The 17,010-nt window shown below is 50.3% G+C and overlaps 1 protein-coding gene across 5 annotated transcripts in view; it reads left to right on the forward strand.

Moving 5' to 3' along the window:
- JADE2 (jade family PHD finger 2) overlaps positions 1-13,907 on the forward strand; it is a 54,860-nt gene extending 40,953 nt beyond the window's left edge. For 3 of the 5 annotated variants that reach the window (XM_015875775.2, XM_015875774.2, XM_015875777.2), the window contains exons 9-12: positions 2,342-2,803; positions 4,806-4,923; positions 8,475-8,603; positions 10,024-13,907. In XM_015875775.2, the coding sequence (XP_015731261.1) occupies positions 2,342-2,803; positions 4,806-4,923; positions 8,475-8,603; positions 10,024-10,865 (1,551 nt within the window). In that variant the 3' untranslated portion in view covers positions 10,866-13,907. Of the gene's footprint in view, positions 1-2,341; positions 2,804-4,805; positions 4,924-5,054; positions 5,495-8,474; positions 8,604-10,023 lie in introns of those variants that run through there. The other 2 variants (XM_015875778.2, XM_032447380.1) reach the window with 2 other exon arrangements.
- Positions 13,908-17,010: the final 3,103 nt, after the last annotated feature.

Genomic DNA, 17,010 nt, shown 5'->3' on the forward strand with positions numbered 1-17,010 from the left:
GGTTAGCAGTGTTTGAATTTCATGGGCAAATAAAGCCATCCCTCTACTTCTTCCCACCAAGACTGGTTTGAGGACTAATTAATAGCCCACGTTGATCTCTGATGCAGTTTTCACCGTCTAAGAATTGTGTTTGGGAATGGATTTGCTTCTACCTGGTGCAGCAGATGTTCTGAAATCCTGGAGCTAAAGGCACAGTGGGAGCAGGATTGGATGCAGAGCGGGCCAGGGGGTGCCCACTATGTATGCCCAGGCTATTCCATGTGGTAGCACCCACACAGACGAGTCCATCCCTGCACCACTCTGCTCACCAGGGCTGGGATGGATCGATGTGTGCCTACTTTTAGCTCAGACAAGGTCACTGAGAGCTGCTGCTGAGCAGGTATGTTCCTTTGTTGCCATGTCGTTGGAGCAGCCTCGTTGTTTTCTGTTTGCTTTTCGGGCACGGTTTCTGACAACTGCTGCTTGCCATCTGCTGGAAGAGGAATCTGGGATGGATGTCATTCACTTTGCTTTATTCCTGAAGTGTGATTGCCCCTGGTGCTGTCCAAGTGAGCCTTGGATGTGCTGACGGTGACATCACACTGCTGTGGGCTGTCCCCAGTTCCGCCTGCTGTGTCCCTGTCTCTGTAGGTATTTATGTGCATTGCAACACAAAGAGCTCTTCCTGATGATTTAGTTTGAAGCACCCCCAGCTGTTACACCAAAATAGACACAATGGAGTATGTCCGTGGCTGTATATCTCTGTTCAGTAAGATTACCATCTTGGCTACCAGACAAGAAAACTCAATCAAGGGAACTTACAGCTGGCAAAGGCTTCCAACCTTAATGTGCCATTAAAGTGAGGAAGAGGGACTCCATCAAACGGCATCGCATCTCCTCCTTGTAGTAAATCTCTCTCCGTGACTGCAGGAGCGAGCGTGTGCACTTTAGAAGCCAGCACATGATATATTAACTCTTCCAAAAGCTGGCAGCCACCTTCACATGCAGTTCCGGGCTGAAATTAGGAACAAGAGGATGTATTTGAATAGAGTGAGTTGAGCTGCTTGCATTCCGTGTCAGCACCTGGAGATGTGAGTATGGATGGACACGGCAAGTATGGTGGATGCAGAGCCATGTGCAACCAGCAGCATATCACTGCTGGGAGAGCTGGTGCCCAGCATCCACCCCTGGGGTGTACTAATGCTTGGCAATCCAAGTTCTGGTTCCTCAGATACTACCAACATTTCTATTAATTTGAAAATCAAAGTGCAGCACAGCAGAGCCCTGGTGGAACCCTACAACATCCTGGTGGTTTGTGTTCTGTATGTGGGGAGGTTTGTGGCCAGGCTGGTGCTGCACCACGCTGCCCTGCCAGAGCAGTCCCTGCATAATGCTGAAATGATGTGCCTACAGTAATAGGTCACTTAAAATGCCTCATTATTGCAGTTAAACTGGTCATTAGCAGCTGGAGGAGAGTGATTTCTTATGGGTTATGGTTGAAGCAATTACCTGACATTATGAACCATTAAAAAACAGTTAATGAACAGAGGGGGAGACTGTGCTGATACGGGTATGGGTGCTGCAATGGCAGTGGGTTGCTTTTCATCTGTAGGAAACCAGGTCTGGGGTTCTTCTGTTTTGCTGCCTGTGAGATTCAAGTAACTGAAGTGTAAGGTAAGTTAGGGAGATGGTCAGATCTTTCATCTGGGGCACATTTGTTAAGTCTAGACACTGAACCAATTCTCAAACCTTATTTCATGAACATACAGAGTATGTTTGCTCTCTATATGGTGAATTTCATTTTTCTTTCCTATTTTTTTTTTTTAAATGGAATTAATTAAGGTCTGTATAACTTCCAGAAGAATAAGGCATTGTGATTTGGGAGCATTGGCTCCTTCTTCCATACATTCCCTCACAAACTTTAACACCTGATTGCTGTCATTAACAATGGCATAGGAGTGGCATAGGGTAGGGCGCAGGATGAAATCAGGATGGAAATGTCTCAGGATGAATCAGCTTTCAATCTTTGGGCATCCCATTGGCCATGTGTTATTGACATGTTGCTGGAAGAACCATCAGAGTCTCATATTTACGATAGGTGAAAGGCCTCAGGGCTTGTTGCAGAGAACACAAGCAGTTTAGGTGAGGAGGTGCCTGGTGAGCCCTGGCTTCCTTCTGCTGGGGATTTTTGCGCCCACCCTCACTGGTGTGTATGACTGGGGCAATGCAGCCTGAGCAGAGTGTTATGGAGCATCTATTGCTTGGGGGTGGGTGCTGTCACCCTGGGGGCATCACTCCCTTAGTGAAGCTGTGTTGTGATCCTGTTGTGCCCTCACCATCAGCCCTGTCCTTCTCCCCACAGTGCTCCATGCCCGCCTGTGTCACCGCGTTCCACGTCACCTGCGCCTTTGACCACAACCTCGACATGCGGACTATTTTAGCAGACAACGATGAAGTGAAGTTTAAGTCCTTCTGCCTGGAGCACAGCACCGGTGCCACCAAACTACCCGAGGAGGCACGGACAGAACCTGACCAAGCCCAGCTGGACCTGGAGAAGGTGACGCTGCGGAAACAAAAGCTCCAGCAGCTGGAGGAGGACTTCTATGAACTCGTGAAGCCTTCCGAGGTGGCAGAAAACCTCGATTTAAGTGAGTCGCTGGTGGATTTTGTCTATCAGTACTGGAAGCTGAAGAGGAAAGCAAACTCCAACAAACCGCTGCTGACACCAAAAACGGATGAAGTGGACAACTTGGCTCAGCAGGAGCAGGATGTTCTCTACCGGCGCTTGAAGCTTTTCACACACCTCAGGCAAGACCTGGAGAGGGTGAGTGTGGTTTTCCCTGTAATGGCAAACCCATGTGCTCCATCAGGGTGGTTGTTGTGCATCCCTTTACAGACTGCTATGCTTACCTGTCCCAGGAGGCTCAGGGTGGATTTGGGGTGATGGCAGCCCCCAGCAGCTCTCCAGGCAGTGTTTAGAAATGAACTGAGGGTTGAGGTTTAGCTCTGCAAATATGTCAGTCCCATTTCCTGGATATCCTGATGTGGTCCTCCCCGCTTTTCCTCCTTTTCTTCTTGGCCCTTTTTGTTTAAAGCCTTTACCAAGAGCTGGCTGTTTAAATTAGTTGTAACAAAAAGCTGTATGGTTCCCAGGCTTTCATCCCAGCATCTCAGCTTGGCTGGGGAAGCAGTGCGGGTGCTGTCTTACTGTCTAAGTGTGTGTAAATACCAGCAGTCTCTCTAAGCAGAGTGCAAGTGATGCTTTCTTCCAGGAGTATAAAATTGCAGAGAGGAGATATTGCCAAACACTTTGATATATTGCTTGCCAGAGGCAGTTGTTTTCCTCATAAAGAAATTTCAGTTTGATGTTTTCTTCCATCCAGAACAAAAAAAAAAAGAGAATGTAGTAAAATATGAAGCAGCGAGCAGTGTGCTGTATATTTACAGCTAGGAGATGGAGGGGGAAAAAAGCCTTTCTGTCCTGTACACCTGAGTGTTCCCAGACTGTCCCCAGGTGGCAGTGAGGCCCCAGGCTGCTCACTGTGCCCATGTGTGGGTTCACAGCTTGGCTAACCCCACCAAAACCAGTCATGTCCTGGGGAACCACTGCATGGCTGCAGCCATGGTGACAGAGCTGGGCTGCCCCAGTCATGCTGCACACAGTGGCACTGAGCCGTGACACCAGGCTGGCAATGGAGCTGTCTGCAGCTGCATGCCCATGAGAAGCAGCTGTGATACCATTGGTTTGCATGAGAGCTGCAGGAAATGGGGGATGCATCTTGCCCCATGATGGATGTGCTGCTGGTGGGAGCTTGTCCTGGGGGGCTGGGGATGGGGAAGGAAGCGTTAGGGAAAAGCTTATTTCTTGTCCTCAGTGGCTTGCACTTAGAGCTTCCCTCTCAGTAAAATGTCGTGAGCTGTAGTACAAAACGAAGTGAGACTGCAGGTACCTGTGGGGCAAACACGAATCAGTGTGTGGAGGGGAAGGTGCTGGCCAGCTGTGGGTCAGGACAGCCACATCTGCACGTGGCTACTGGCGCAGTCTGATGTCAGCTGTGTGTTCTGCTCTGTTTGTACACCGTCAGCACCCACTGCAGGGCAGTGGGCAGTTCTGCATGGCTCATGCAGGCAGCACAGCTGGGGCCTGGCTCTGCCCTCCTTGCTCACCTCCATGCTGGATGCAAAAGGAGAACTGATGGATAAGAGTGGAAATAGTTCTCCAATAGCCCCACAACTTCTGATGCGAGTCCCTGTGTCGAGTGTGAAGTGCTCCATGATAGGAGGGGATGCCCCAGCCCCCAGCTGCATTACAGTACTGCTCCCATGGCGTCCCAACCTCTGAGACCTACATAATGCTTTAGAAACATTAACTGCATCATTAGGCCTGTGAGCAATTAATGGGAGATTACAACAGTTTGCGCATCCACACTGTTGCTGCGTGGTTTCTGGTAAGGTACCTGGGGTTCTCTTAGCTCTGTTCCCTTTTGGTGAGTATTGCTCTCTTTATGCATTAATGTTCTTCAGCAGAACAGATTGAAGGATGCGCTGCAGGTTAACCCTGACTGCTCAGGGCAGTGCCCTGGCCACGTTTTCCTGCCCAAGAGCTGTGTTAGAAAGTATGGGTGCAGAAGTGTGAATCCTGCTTGTGAGTTCTGCCTGTGAAGGAGAGGTTACAGACTAAGCTGGGTGTTTGTGTTCAGCCTGGGTGAGGATGAGAGGATGGACAGCCAGGCACAGAGCTGTCCCCAGGAAGCAAAACAGTGATGCAGCTTGGGGACTCATTTCCAGCCCTGCTAAACCAGACACTGTTTCTTGTGTTTCTTTAGGTTAGAAATCTCTGTTACATGGTGACGAGGCGGGAGAAAATGAAACACACCATTTGCAAACTCCAGGAGCAGATCTTCCACCTGCAGATGATACTCATTGAGAAAGATCTTTACCCAGGTCAGTACCACTTGCAGGATCTGCTCAGTGCCCTCTGAACCTTAGTACCCCAGCAGAGGAAGGCAGAGCCTCCCCTGCCCTGCTGGCTGCTTCCAGCTCAGTTCCTATGTTGACTCATCAAACATTGACAGCTTTGTTCTGAAGTGTGCAGTGATGCCTTACCATGGAGGACCGAGGTGCCAGCAGTCCTTGCTGTCACACATCTCTCCTGATCCTCACTCAGATGACCACTGTTAGGTGCTGGTGCTAAAACAGAATCCCAGGGTTCACGTGAAGGTGCTACTGCAGTAGCACTTGATTCCATTCCTCGCTTTGAAAGCAAGTCCTGAGCACGGGGCTGTGCTCCTCAGCACTGCCTGGCCCTGTGAAGCAGCTCTGGGGTCTGTTTGGTTCCCTCTGGTTGTGTCAGAAGTGAAGCTGTGGATGGGATGACTTCTACTTCCTTCAGCTCTGTGGCCTGTAGTTCTTCCTGCTCCGTTATACTGGCTAGTGGGAATGACACACGTACTTCCTGCAAAACCTCTGGCACCTCTTTGTTAAGGAGCTGAAATAAAGTTGTTTTCCTTCTGTCTTTTTTTTTCCTCTTTTAAACAAGCATTGCCCAAACCCACAGCCCTGCATCCCTCCTTCTTTCTTCCAGTGGCAGCACAGGACCAGGCTCTGTGGCTGCAGAACACTTTTTCCAGAAGCAGCATCTGGAGCTTTGGCAAACGCATCCGACTCTTGTTGTGTTTGTGGCTTTGGAGTTGCATTTGAAGCCATCACATGTTTGGGGTTTCTTCAGGAACTGTCTGGGCTGAGCTTTCCTTTACAAAGGTTTCCTTTGACTGAAGTTTTGGAGGCTGAGACGTGTGTGTGTGTGTTGAGACGTGTGGGGCTTGGATCCTGTGCAGATTGCCCTGCATGGCTGGGGCTGGGCAGCACAGGGCCCAGGGTGTGCAATGGGGATGTGGGCTGATGGCAGGGGCAGGTTGCTGCTCCCCTGGTTAGCAGGTTTCACTGTAAGGGCTGTTTCAGGAGCACAGCCTGCTGTCACGTCGGCTCTTTGGGGAAGCTGGCTGAACCCATTTCTTCAGCTTGGTCCTTTTCCAGGAAGGCTTTTGGCAGGGTGGGAACTCGCCTTCTAGCATAGGACCATATGGAACTGGAGCACCAGAGCGTGGGGTGAGAGCTCCCAGTGGCATTAGGTGTGCACTGGGGGGAACTGGAGCACCTGTGAGTGTTTGGCCTGCCTGGAGGACTGTAGTTGTGGGGTGATTGATACAGCAGATAGGTATGCAGGCTTTGTAATTGCGTCTTGATGCAAGTGCTATTCCTATGTAGCCCCAAACACTTTGCATTTGCCTATGAGCTTTGTGCTCATATGCTTGTCTGAGCCAAGCTGCTGTTCATCTGCTGGGTGGCCTCCGTGGTGCTCTTTCCATGAGTCAAAGAGCACTTTGGTGTTTTATTTTCTGTTGACAGCACAGCTCCCCGCTGTGGGGTAGCACATCCCATCCCTCAGGCCATCCTTCCTTCAACCCTACACGCTGCTCCCATCCTCAGTGCCCTCATCCTACACGATTCTGTCAGCACCCATGTGTTTTGCTGGCTCTCCTCGCTTCAGGTGCCTTAGAGCTAAAGGTCCTCAGCAGCTCACAGGACCAAACCTATGGATACCATGCTGCTGTGTTCTGCATCGTTAGTGGTTGGAAAGTGATTTAGTGGCTGAGTGAGTTGCAGTCAATGGGGAATGGTCCCTGTAGCAATCCTCAGTGCTGCTCCTGACTGGATTGCTCTGCACGCCTGCAGTTCCTCAGAGAAAGAAGAAAATCTGCACTGTTTTGCATGGACAAAGCTGGTTTTTATCTGCTTTCATTATAGCTGTAACCAAAGTCTGTTGGGGTTATCCCAGAGATGGTTTAAGCTCAGGTTAGTTTTGGAATGGCTCCTCTATGAAGCGCCATTCTTGAGGGGTTTATTTTTCTCACTGATAAATGGTGATTTCAGCAGGAGGTTTTTAATAAAATCAGTGAGAACTGCCCATGTAAGATGAGCCCATCTCTCTCTCCCTTATTTTTATTGCATGAAGCAGAAAGAAAGCTCTGCCTGGCTTTGAAACATGGCTGCTATTTTGACAGGTCCCTCTTCACAAAGTAACGTTCACGTTTTTCTTTAGATCCGTTGTGCTGTCCAAACAAAGTTATGTTTTTATTTTGCAAGCAAAGTGAAAAATGTGTCTGTTTCTCCTGTTATTTGGCAGGAATGCAACAAATACCTGTTTTGCTTTTCTTTCTTGTGGTGAGCCCTGTGCTTGTGCGGGGTTCTGGCAGCTCTGGGACTGTTAACTCCCCTGTGCATGCAGGTGCTGTGCAGATGCCCTCCTCTGCTTGCCCGATATGTTTCCAGCCCAGCTGGAAGAAGAGGAGCCCTTCTCTGTGCTGCCCCCATCCAACACAGTAAATCTGATGTACTTGCATCAGCAACAGTTTCCAGTTCTTAACATTGTTGCTTTGGTAGCTGCATGGCTTTTGCAGGTCTGAGCTGCTGGTCGGGCTGACAACCTCCATCAGCTCACCTCCATCAGCTGCCCAGATGCTGGTGTAAGAGCAATGTCCTTCCCCCTTCAAAAATCAAACTGGATGCTTTAGCACAGACTTCTCTGGGCCTGAGAGAGTAACTAAAAACCTTTGGAGTATTGCACTTGGCAATACACGTTGTACTTTTATGGGGTATGTGTTTGTCCTGTTTACCCAAGAGGAATAAATCCAGTAGAAATTCGAAACCATTTAGGAAACATTGATTTTTAGCTGAACAGCTGCATAGCTTGCAGTTACATTCCTGCCTTTCCATAGGTGACGTTGCTCATCTTTCCTCCTCTGTTTAGCCATGTTCGATACACCGGTTTTATAGCTTTGTTTTTTTCCACCACTGTCTGTAATGAGTTTAAACAGTTACCACAGCTGAAAGGTAAAATCACACCAAGGTCTGCTGAAAAACACTGCCAATGCTATGCACTTTGCAGCTCAGTTCCTTCTGCAGCTGTGTCCACAGCCCGCCTGGGGTGTGCACAGGCAGTTTCTACGATGTGCCAGCAGGTTTGGAGGGTCTCTGGTCTCCTGGAGGGCTTTGGAATGGTCTGGGTGCATTGCTGTTCTTCTGGAGGGTTTCTGAATGGAGTTTGAGGTTATTTCTCATCTCCCAGTGGGTTTTACAGCAGGCTTTGGGCTTGTTCCTGGTCTCTGTGACGTTTCCAGAGCAGAGTTTGGGGGGTGTCCCCTCTGCTTCTCCCTGCAGTCCCCAGAACCCCATTCCAGGAGGGTGCCTTGGTGGCTGCACAATTTCTAGCAAGTTCTCTGCCTTTGGTGGCTCTGCTCTTGTGGCCGTGCCACAGCCCAAACCTCTTTTATGTAGCCTACAGGATTCACGTTTCCTTTACCTATAGAGACGTGAGCCTACTTTTGGCCAAGAAGTGGCACAGCCTTCGTCCCTGCAGGGTGTGCCCTGTGGAGCTGGCTCACCCTGGTGCCTTGTCTCACACAGAGTTTTCCTTTTTCTCTAAAAAATGCCAGAACAAACTGGGAAGAAGACAAAGGGTAAGAAAAGTGATCCAAGAAGGAAAGGAAGAGATGGTAGAAAAAATAGCCCTGAGAAGAAAGAAAAAAGGAAATCAGTCAACGAAACTGTGTTGGGACAACTGGGTAAGTCTGATTTTATGGGCACAGAGCTTCTGGTGGGCTGGCAGCTCTCTGGAGGCTCCTGCTTTTGGGGAGCAGCGTTGAGGAGTGCGGTGCAGCCCCCAGCCCATCCCATGTGGGATCAGCCCCAGCATGCCATGGCCACAGTGCTGCAGCAGAGACCTCACCCTGCTGGGTCCAGGCTATTAAACAGCCTTGGGGTTGCACAGCATGCAAGAAAAACTGCAATTGCACCCAGTGATAAAATCAGACTTACCCACTTCAAAGCAGGGCGGATCCTGTACATCTTCTGTGCCATTTTGCTTGCATGTACCTTCAGCACCATCAAGGCTGTTCCAGCGGATGCTTATCCCACATCCTGCTCTGCTTCATCAGCTTCAACCCCACCAGCAGAGCAGGGGGAGTTTTCAGGGCAAACTCTGTCCTATTGAATGGGTCCTACAGGGTTGTGGAAAGAAACTGCCCTTCAGTCAGTCTGGAAAACCAGGCAGCAGAGAAGAGGAGCGAGGTCTTAAAGCTTCACCAGGGTCTTGCAGTGTGCTGGATTTTACAAAGAGCTTGAGGCATTGCTCGGGGCTGCTGTGATGGCAGAAAGGCAGCACTGGGTCATGCACCACTGTGGAGGGGATGTGTTTGCCATGCTGTGAGTCAGCACCACTGCTCCATCTCTGCACTGCTCCTTTGACAGGCGAGCACCCACAGCAAAAGTCAGATCTCATCTTTTCCCCCAGCCCTGAAGGAAGCTGTGATGTCGGACTGATGGGTTTCTGTTGTAGGGATTGAAGTTGGTTGTGTGCCTTTAGCATTGCTTCTCGGTCTGCTGCTTCAGCACGTCCCAGCCCATCATGCTCACTCTTGCTCTCAGACAGAATTATTAGGATGCTTTTCAGCTTTTTCCATTCCAGCCTGTCATCTCTGCTGCCGCTCTTTGATTCTCATGCTTCCAAGTGCTCAGAGAGAGCTCCCCGACCCTCCTCCCATCTCACCCAAGGCATACTGCATTAGGGTTCACTGCCTGTTCAGGAGTGTGCTGGGAGCTGTGTTAGTGCAGTGCTGTGGGCAGTGCAGCAGCAGCTGGGGGGGGGTCAGGCAGGACACGTTCCCTGGGCAGGACTGTGCAGCAGCTCCTTGGGAGGGAATGCTGAGCCCTCCTTGTCCTGCTGCCCCTACACTGTACTGTGGGCCCAGGCTGTGTTTCAGTGCTGCAGGAAGATCCTCTGCTCGGATCTGTATGTGGTGTGACCCCAATTCACCATTCATTGCTACAGCAAACCCCCCCTTCTGGCTCCCCACATGGCACACTGCGCTTTGCCGTTCTGAGTTTATCCCGTGTCAGGGAGTTTTGCTGAGCACTGTGTGTTCTCAGTCAACGGGAAGAGCTGCTTCTGGTTCCTGAGCCAGTCCTCCACTTTTGTTTTCCCAGGCTTGTCGACTTCCTTCCCCATCGACGGGACCTTCTTCAACAGCTGGCTGGCGCAGTCGGTGCAGATCACGGCCGAGAACATGGCCATGAGCGAGTGGTCCCTGAACAACGCACACCACGAGGACAGCACGCCCGGCCTGTCCGAGGAGCTGCTCCAGGACGAGGAGACGCTGCTCAGCTTCATGATGGACCACTCCCTGAGGTCCCCCTTCAAACAGAGCGAGGCTGCCAAGAAAGTGAAAAGCAAAACGAGAACGAACACTAAGAAAAAGCTGTCCCGGAGCAGCCTGAATGCTGTCTTCAGGAGCCAGCAGGAGGGCTCGGAGCAGTGGACTAACCACACCAGCGACCTGTCAGACGATGCTGCCAAGCCCTGTGCCCAGGAATCGCGGCCCAGCAGGTCAGAGAAAGGGGCGGCGAGGCCCACGGACCGCAGGGGATCGGGTGAGGCAAAAAGGGTGGCAAGGAAGGGGCCTGGCCCCAAAGGCAGCGACCCGCCGGCCCCGAGGAGCTGTGCTGGAGAGGAGGCGGTGGTGGCGGCCAACGGCACTCGGCCCGAGCCCAACCCCACGGCTCAAGTGCCTGATCCTGTAGGTAGCCCCAAAACCATCGTGAGGTTCAAATTACCAAAGGAGAGCCGAGGGACTCGGCGCTCGCAGCCTCCCAAGACCGACGGCCCCGGAGGGCCCAACCTGCACCGCTTTGAGGCCGAGACGGACGGATACTTCTCTGACGCTGAGATGAGCGACTCGGACGGGGAGCAGCGGGGCGGCCGGGCGCAGCGGGGCCAGTTGGAGCCGGGCGGAGAGGAGATTGTGCGGATGAGCATCCTGGCTTCCTAACGGCACGTGGCCACCCCACTCCTCCCATCACAACTGCCATGTCCGATTTCTGCCTAGTATCACAGCGAGAGGGGGATTTTTAATCTGTATATATAGTTGGAAATTCGGCACCGTTGTCTTTCTCTTCTCTTTTTGCCTGAGATACAGCTTCAGCTTCACCGACGTAGATTGCCGTGACAGTAGTTGTCCCCTCCGGCCGGCCTGCTCCCTGCAGGGCTGGCTGCGCAATGGGCATTATTCCAGAGGGGCAGATCTCCCTCCTTGGGCTGTATCGGGGTAAGGGCAGGGGCCGGGAGCTGAGCAGGGAAGCCAGCCATGGGCGCGTGCATTGACAAGGGAGGAAAGTACATGATGCTAAAATAAATAACGACAAAAGCACAACGAGTTTGGTGGGGGGGAGCGCTTGGGGCGGGAGAGAGCCACTTTGTGTTCGTGTTTGTAGAAGAACCTCCATCATTGCTTTTTTCCCTTCTGATCAGAAACCATCCTGGGTTATCCCTGTCCCCAAGGCGGCACCTCGGCTGCGGCCCTCAGAAGCAGTTTGCTCAGGTTCATGGGTTAGCACCCAGCAAGCTGGGATGGAGGCATAGGGAAGGACAGGGAGGGAAAAACCCTTTAGGAGCAATGGGGGAATGGGCAGCCCCACACCCAGCTGAGCCCCCCTGCACAGCAGTGTGCTCAGCCCCAGGCACTGCACTGGGGGGATAAGGAGCACACTCTGCCCTCTGATTTTCCAATGCAACGCTACATTGGAAACGGTGAATTTATTCCTCCCCATCCTTGATCCTTTTTTGTTGTTGTTTTTCTTTTAATTCCTTAAATCATGGTTATGAGCTGTTGACTCCTTGTGTGGAGGGTGATTCACAGAAGCTGACGTTATCAACCATGACAATAATGTAATGCATAAAACGTCCCCCAATAAGCCTTAAATGTTGTTCAAAGCCCACGTTACCGACGAGGCAGGCGAATTTCCGTGTTTGCACTTAATTGCACCATTACTTCAGTTTTGGCTTCAAAGGTCACAGTGAAGTCGCGTTACGTTGTTTTATTGGAGTGACCCCAGTGTGAGCTCAGGGAACAAAAAGACAAAAAAAAAAAAAAAAAAAAAAAAAAAAAAGGAATTCACTGAAACTTTTGTTGTTGTTTTTTTAAGAATAATTTAAAAAAAAAATGTTTAAAAAAGAAAAAAAAAAGAAAGAAACAAAATAACCTGGGACACTTCTGCAAACTGGTTAAAACCCATCACTTCTAACAGGAAACCCTACGGTTGTCCAACAGAGCAGTCAAATCTTTCCTTGTGGATGCCAAAGAATTACGTTGACAAGTCAAGCAGCACAGCCAGAAACCGGAAACTTCTCACTAGGAACAGTTGGAGTTGTTTAGCACCCGAGGACTAACGACACACTCATGCACACTGCTGCGGCGTTAGGTTCCAAGCTTGCTGAAGGGGTGCTGAGCCCGCGCCCCTCCCTTTTGATTTCCAGTGCTTTTTGCTCATTTCACTGTGAGCTTTCTTCTGATACTCTGAGACTCCTTTAACCGACTGTCCCGGTGTTTTAGAGTAGATCAGCTTTTATCGGCCTTCAGAGAGTCCTTATTAGCAGTCAGATTGCAGCCCGGCTGACCCCAGGCAGCCCGCGGCCCCAGGTGCCCCCTTGGCTGGGATGGAGCACCCAGAGCACAGCTGCACTGCGGGGAACAGAACCATGGATCGGCCAAACGGGAACCACCTCCCTTAGAAATCCATCCATCGAGGCTGGGAATGGAAATCTGCTCATTAATTAAGGCTCGGTATGTTCAGATAATGTTAAATACAGTAAATAGGACTTAGTTTATCTTATCAGGCTTGCTAGCTTTAGCTCCAGTATCCTAGTATAAGAGTCATACCAATAATCAATATGCTGCCTTTTAATGAATCTTGCTTCCGTGTGCTTCACTCAGTTATGGTTAAACAAAAGCAATCCACAACTTCTCACTGTCCACAGCTCCACTCATCGGCTTCTGCACTCCTCGTCTTCTCAGTACAGGAAAGCAAACGGGGGGACCCTGCGGAACCCTGCGCGTGGTTTGGCACCAGGTCGGGAGGAGCCGGGGGCTGCGTGATGAGAGCGATGCACAAGGGCCATATTACTTTTTCTTTGGTTTTCTTTTTTCTTTTTTCTTTTTTTTGTTTTTTTGTTTTTGTTTTTTTTTTTTGTTATGATGCTGTAAAATGTATTTTGAGACGAAGAGAAAGAGAATCTAAGTGGTTTATTTTGCTAGAGGAAAAACAAATATATATATATTGTCTTTTCAGATGTATAAACTGCAGTTTTGCACTGTAAGAGCGCCCATCGCCTCGGCAGCGGGGCAGCCCCATCCAGCAGCCCCGGCAGCAGCGCAGCACTGGGACAGCCCCTGCTCCCAGCTCCGCTCCCCCAGCCCCGCTCATCCTCCTCCCCTCTCACCAGGGACAGCACAGTTTTGTTCCGCCGGGTCTCCCCGTTTGCTCCATCCGCGCACACAGCCCAGACCCACCCCACGTCAGTCACAGGAAACGATATGAATGTCGCAGGAGGAGGAAAAACCCTTCTGTTTTCTTTGTTTCAAAGAACGTGATGTGCCATTTGTTAATATAAAAGAGAAATATTGAAAATATATTGAAAAGAGCAATTTTAAATTATTTTTGGCTTATGTTGCAATATTTATTTTCTTGTATTAGAAATTCCTTTGTAGAGAAGAAAAAAATGTATTTTTCATTAATGCAAAAACCTATTTCTCCTTTTTGTACATTTTCCATGTTAGTTAATCCTTAAAGCAATATAACGTTATCAGACTCGTTCTGTGTGAGACTGTATTCTGCATGCTCTTTGTGTTGCCTTGGAATAGCTCTGTCCGCCATTACTTTCATCCTGTTTAGGTACAGTGTATGCTTTAATACACGTTGGGACCATGGCCCATTGCTTATGAGAGAAACAAAACAAAACAAAACAACAGAACCTTTGCATTCCTCAGTGTGTTGGCAAATGCAGTCAATAAAGCAGTGTTTTACGTGTGCGTGCATATCGGTGTGCTCTGTACCACTGGGTTGTGTGGCTGTCTATGCCCAGAGGGTTTGCACTTGGGCATCAGTGCTCAGAGGTGCTCCCAACCCATGGAGATGTGGTTATGGTGGAGGGATGGGGTTGGAGGGAGGATCTGCAAGCTCTTTCCAACCCAAATGCTTCAATGACTCTAAAACATCAATGAGGTGGAGGTGTCCCCATAAATCTACAGCGATGGATGTGGAAGTGAATGAATTTGCCCTCAGCTTCCCCTGGAAGGATCGCAGTAGGGTCTCCTTCATTGTGTTTAATGAAGTGCTGGTGGCACAGCGTCGCTTTCTTTCCCCATTACAGCCACTGCCGTGCTGCTGCGTAACTGCCTCAGATGTGACAAGAGTGCCTTTAGTATTTACTCTTCCAAAGTTAATACGTCGAGGGGAGGCACTTAGCACTCTAAAAATAGTTGCTTGGCTTTGGATTTCCATGTAGGGCTGTGAAATGATGCGTTTGCTGTGATTGCAACAGCTGAATAATAAAAAGCTCTAAAAAAAATAATAAACAACCCTCCGACTTACCATGAAATGAGGGAAACATCCAACGTCAGCCTGAGAAGCCGGCTGTGATCTGCTGCCCCAAAGACCTCCCAGGGGCTGCTGATGTCTCTCACCCATCCCGTCCACTGCTCTCCCAGCATCTTCCCCATTCCTAAAGCAAAACCCAGAATACTCACATGTGGAATGAGGATGGTTTTAATGCAACCTCACCGAGCCCATTGCCCACCCATGGGCTGTGTCTGTGCAGAGGGCAGAGCAGATGGCAATGGAGACCGGGGGGACTGATTGCATTGCTGGGGGGGGTCAGGCTGCCCTGGGTGTGTCCCAGTGCTCTGCTGAGCATCACACGCATGGTTCAGTGTAGGAGATGCAATGGAGATTCAAATAATGGACCACATGTATTTTAAGTGGCACTTTGTAAAGCTGACAGCGAATGCTGGGAGAAAACATGGAGGTTAAAGCACTGCTGGTGCAGCGCAGTCATTAGCAGCCCTGTGATGGGATTGGAATGGTCTGATCAATGAACAAGGAGAGAAAGGTGGTTCAAAAAGCCAGATAACACGTCCACAGTGAAGGGCAGCTGGGCTGTGCCTGGCAGGAGGGGGGTACCCCACTGGGGTGGCATTGACATGAAGGAGGTGGCACTGCCTTGAGGGGCAGCACTGAAAATCCCAGTGTAGCACTCAGCATTTCCCTGTCTGTGCACTTCACTGCCATGAGCTGCCTGCCCACTTCCCCAACCTTCCCAATGACATTCCATTCATTTGCCCATCTCGGGGCATTCAATGCTCCTCAGGTGAAGCAGCAATACAGAGCATACAGGTGCGGTGTGATGCGTTGTTCTCTTCCTGCAGATTTTGCTGTCTTCCAGCTAATATTTAAGTATGGAGTGATACCGTCTTGAAGCACCCCATCTTATCTGTGCGCTACCAATCTGCAGCTGTGACATTTCAGGGTTATTGCCTTTGCAGCATCTGTACTAACAGAAGGATGAGGAACGTCACCGTGCACATGGGATGGATGAGCACATGGCAAACATGCACTGAGCATTTGGGATTGTTTTACAATGGAGAAAAAAGAGAAAGGGTTGTTTTCCATGTGACGAGCCCGGCAGTCACAAGGAAAAACGTTACAGGTTGATTCCAGGTGATGCTATCAGTCCATTTCCCCTGGGTTTGGCCTCAGGAGGAGGTTTTGCAATGCACTCACCTGAAGTCTGCCTTGAAAGGGAGGGATGTTGTGATGCCTCCCATGCTGCAGCCCAGCAGATGAGGGCCCCATTTTTGGGTGCAGATGGGGTCCAATGTGCATGTGGTCTCCAGGGGCACAGATCAGAGCTGTCCCCATCCCACAGTACAGCACAGCGCTGCCGTCTCAGTTCTGCTATGAGTTTTGATTCATCCCAGCCCAACAGTCAGAGTGAAACTGGTGAGGGGACACAAAACCCTGCGATGGAGGCAGTGCTGAAGCTGCAAAGCTGCAGCAGGGATGTTCATTGCCTTCATGTTGATCTGAACATGACCAGAGCAATGGCATTGCCAGGAGCTGGCTTTCCATCCTGTGATGTCTTTAGATTTAAAGCTGAAGGCAAACCCCAGACAACGGCAGCCCTGACCCAGCACTATTCTTCGCCCTGCTCCTCTAATGGCTGTCCCAGATTCCCTGCAGCTGACTGGGAGGGTGCTCTGCACACACACCATCACATGCAGCAATGGTCCCAAATTACCAAACCAACCGTTTCCATGGATGGGAATGCAGGCAGCCCAAGCCAGGAGGAACTGCAGACTTCCAAAGACTGAACTGCTTCATGAAGGACCTGCTGGCACTCAGTGTGCCATGGCAGTGGGCACAGATGGAGCTGGAACAGCACAGTGACAGCCTGAGCCTGAGCTCTGTGCTGCAGGAGCAACCAACTGCTGCTCTGTAGCATCTCCAAGATGGAAATTGCTCCCTGCGTATCTCCCAGTGAGGAAAGGAGACCTTAGCACACAAAGCTCAGCTGTTCCTTGGCCTCTATCCAGACGCAGGACCCCATCCCCATCCTCACCCATCTGTGTCCCCCCATGCTGCTGCCTCCTAATGAACGACCACTGCAAACAAGACCAAAAATCAGGAGCTCATTTTGTGTTAGATGCTGAACAGACGTAAGATGGTAACGTGAGCTTAATTACAAAGTAATTAAGCCCTCATCTTCCTGTTATCTGCAGCTGTCAAGGACAAGCTGAGAGGATCTGCTCATCTGTAAAAGCAGTCTTGTTGCTGCTGGGTTCTGAAGCATCAAAATAGGGGGAACTCTGCCCTCAGTGTGAGCTTGTCACCATTAACACTCAGCTGGGCTTCGATCTGAGCTCTGGCGTGGAACAGCTCATGGGGAATGCTAAGATGGAGAGGCCAGATGTGTCAGCCTCTCAACATGGTGACCATCACAGCACACCACCCGTCAGCCTGGCCACCTAAAGAAACACTGCATTACAGGCTGAAAGATTTCACTTAGGATTGTTTCTCTCTGACAAAAACCCCTCTGCTTTGGTGGCTTACAGCCACCATCACTCCAGGAACATCTCTTCA

Source organism: Coturnix japonica, chromosome 13 (assembly GCF_001577835.2).
Source record: "Coturnix japonica isolate 7356 chromosome 13, Coturnix japonica 2.1, whole genome shotgun sequence".
Taxonomy (NCBI): domain Eukaryota; kingdom Metazoa; phylum Chordata; class Aves; order Galliformes; family Phasianidae; genus Coturnix; species Coturnix japonica.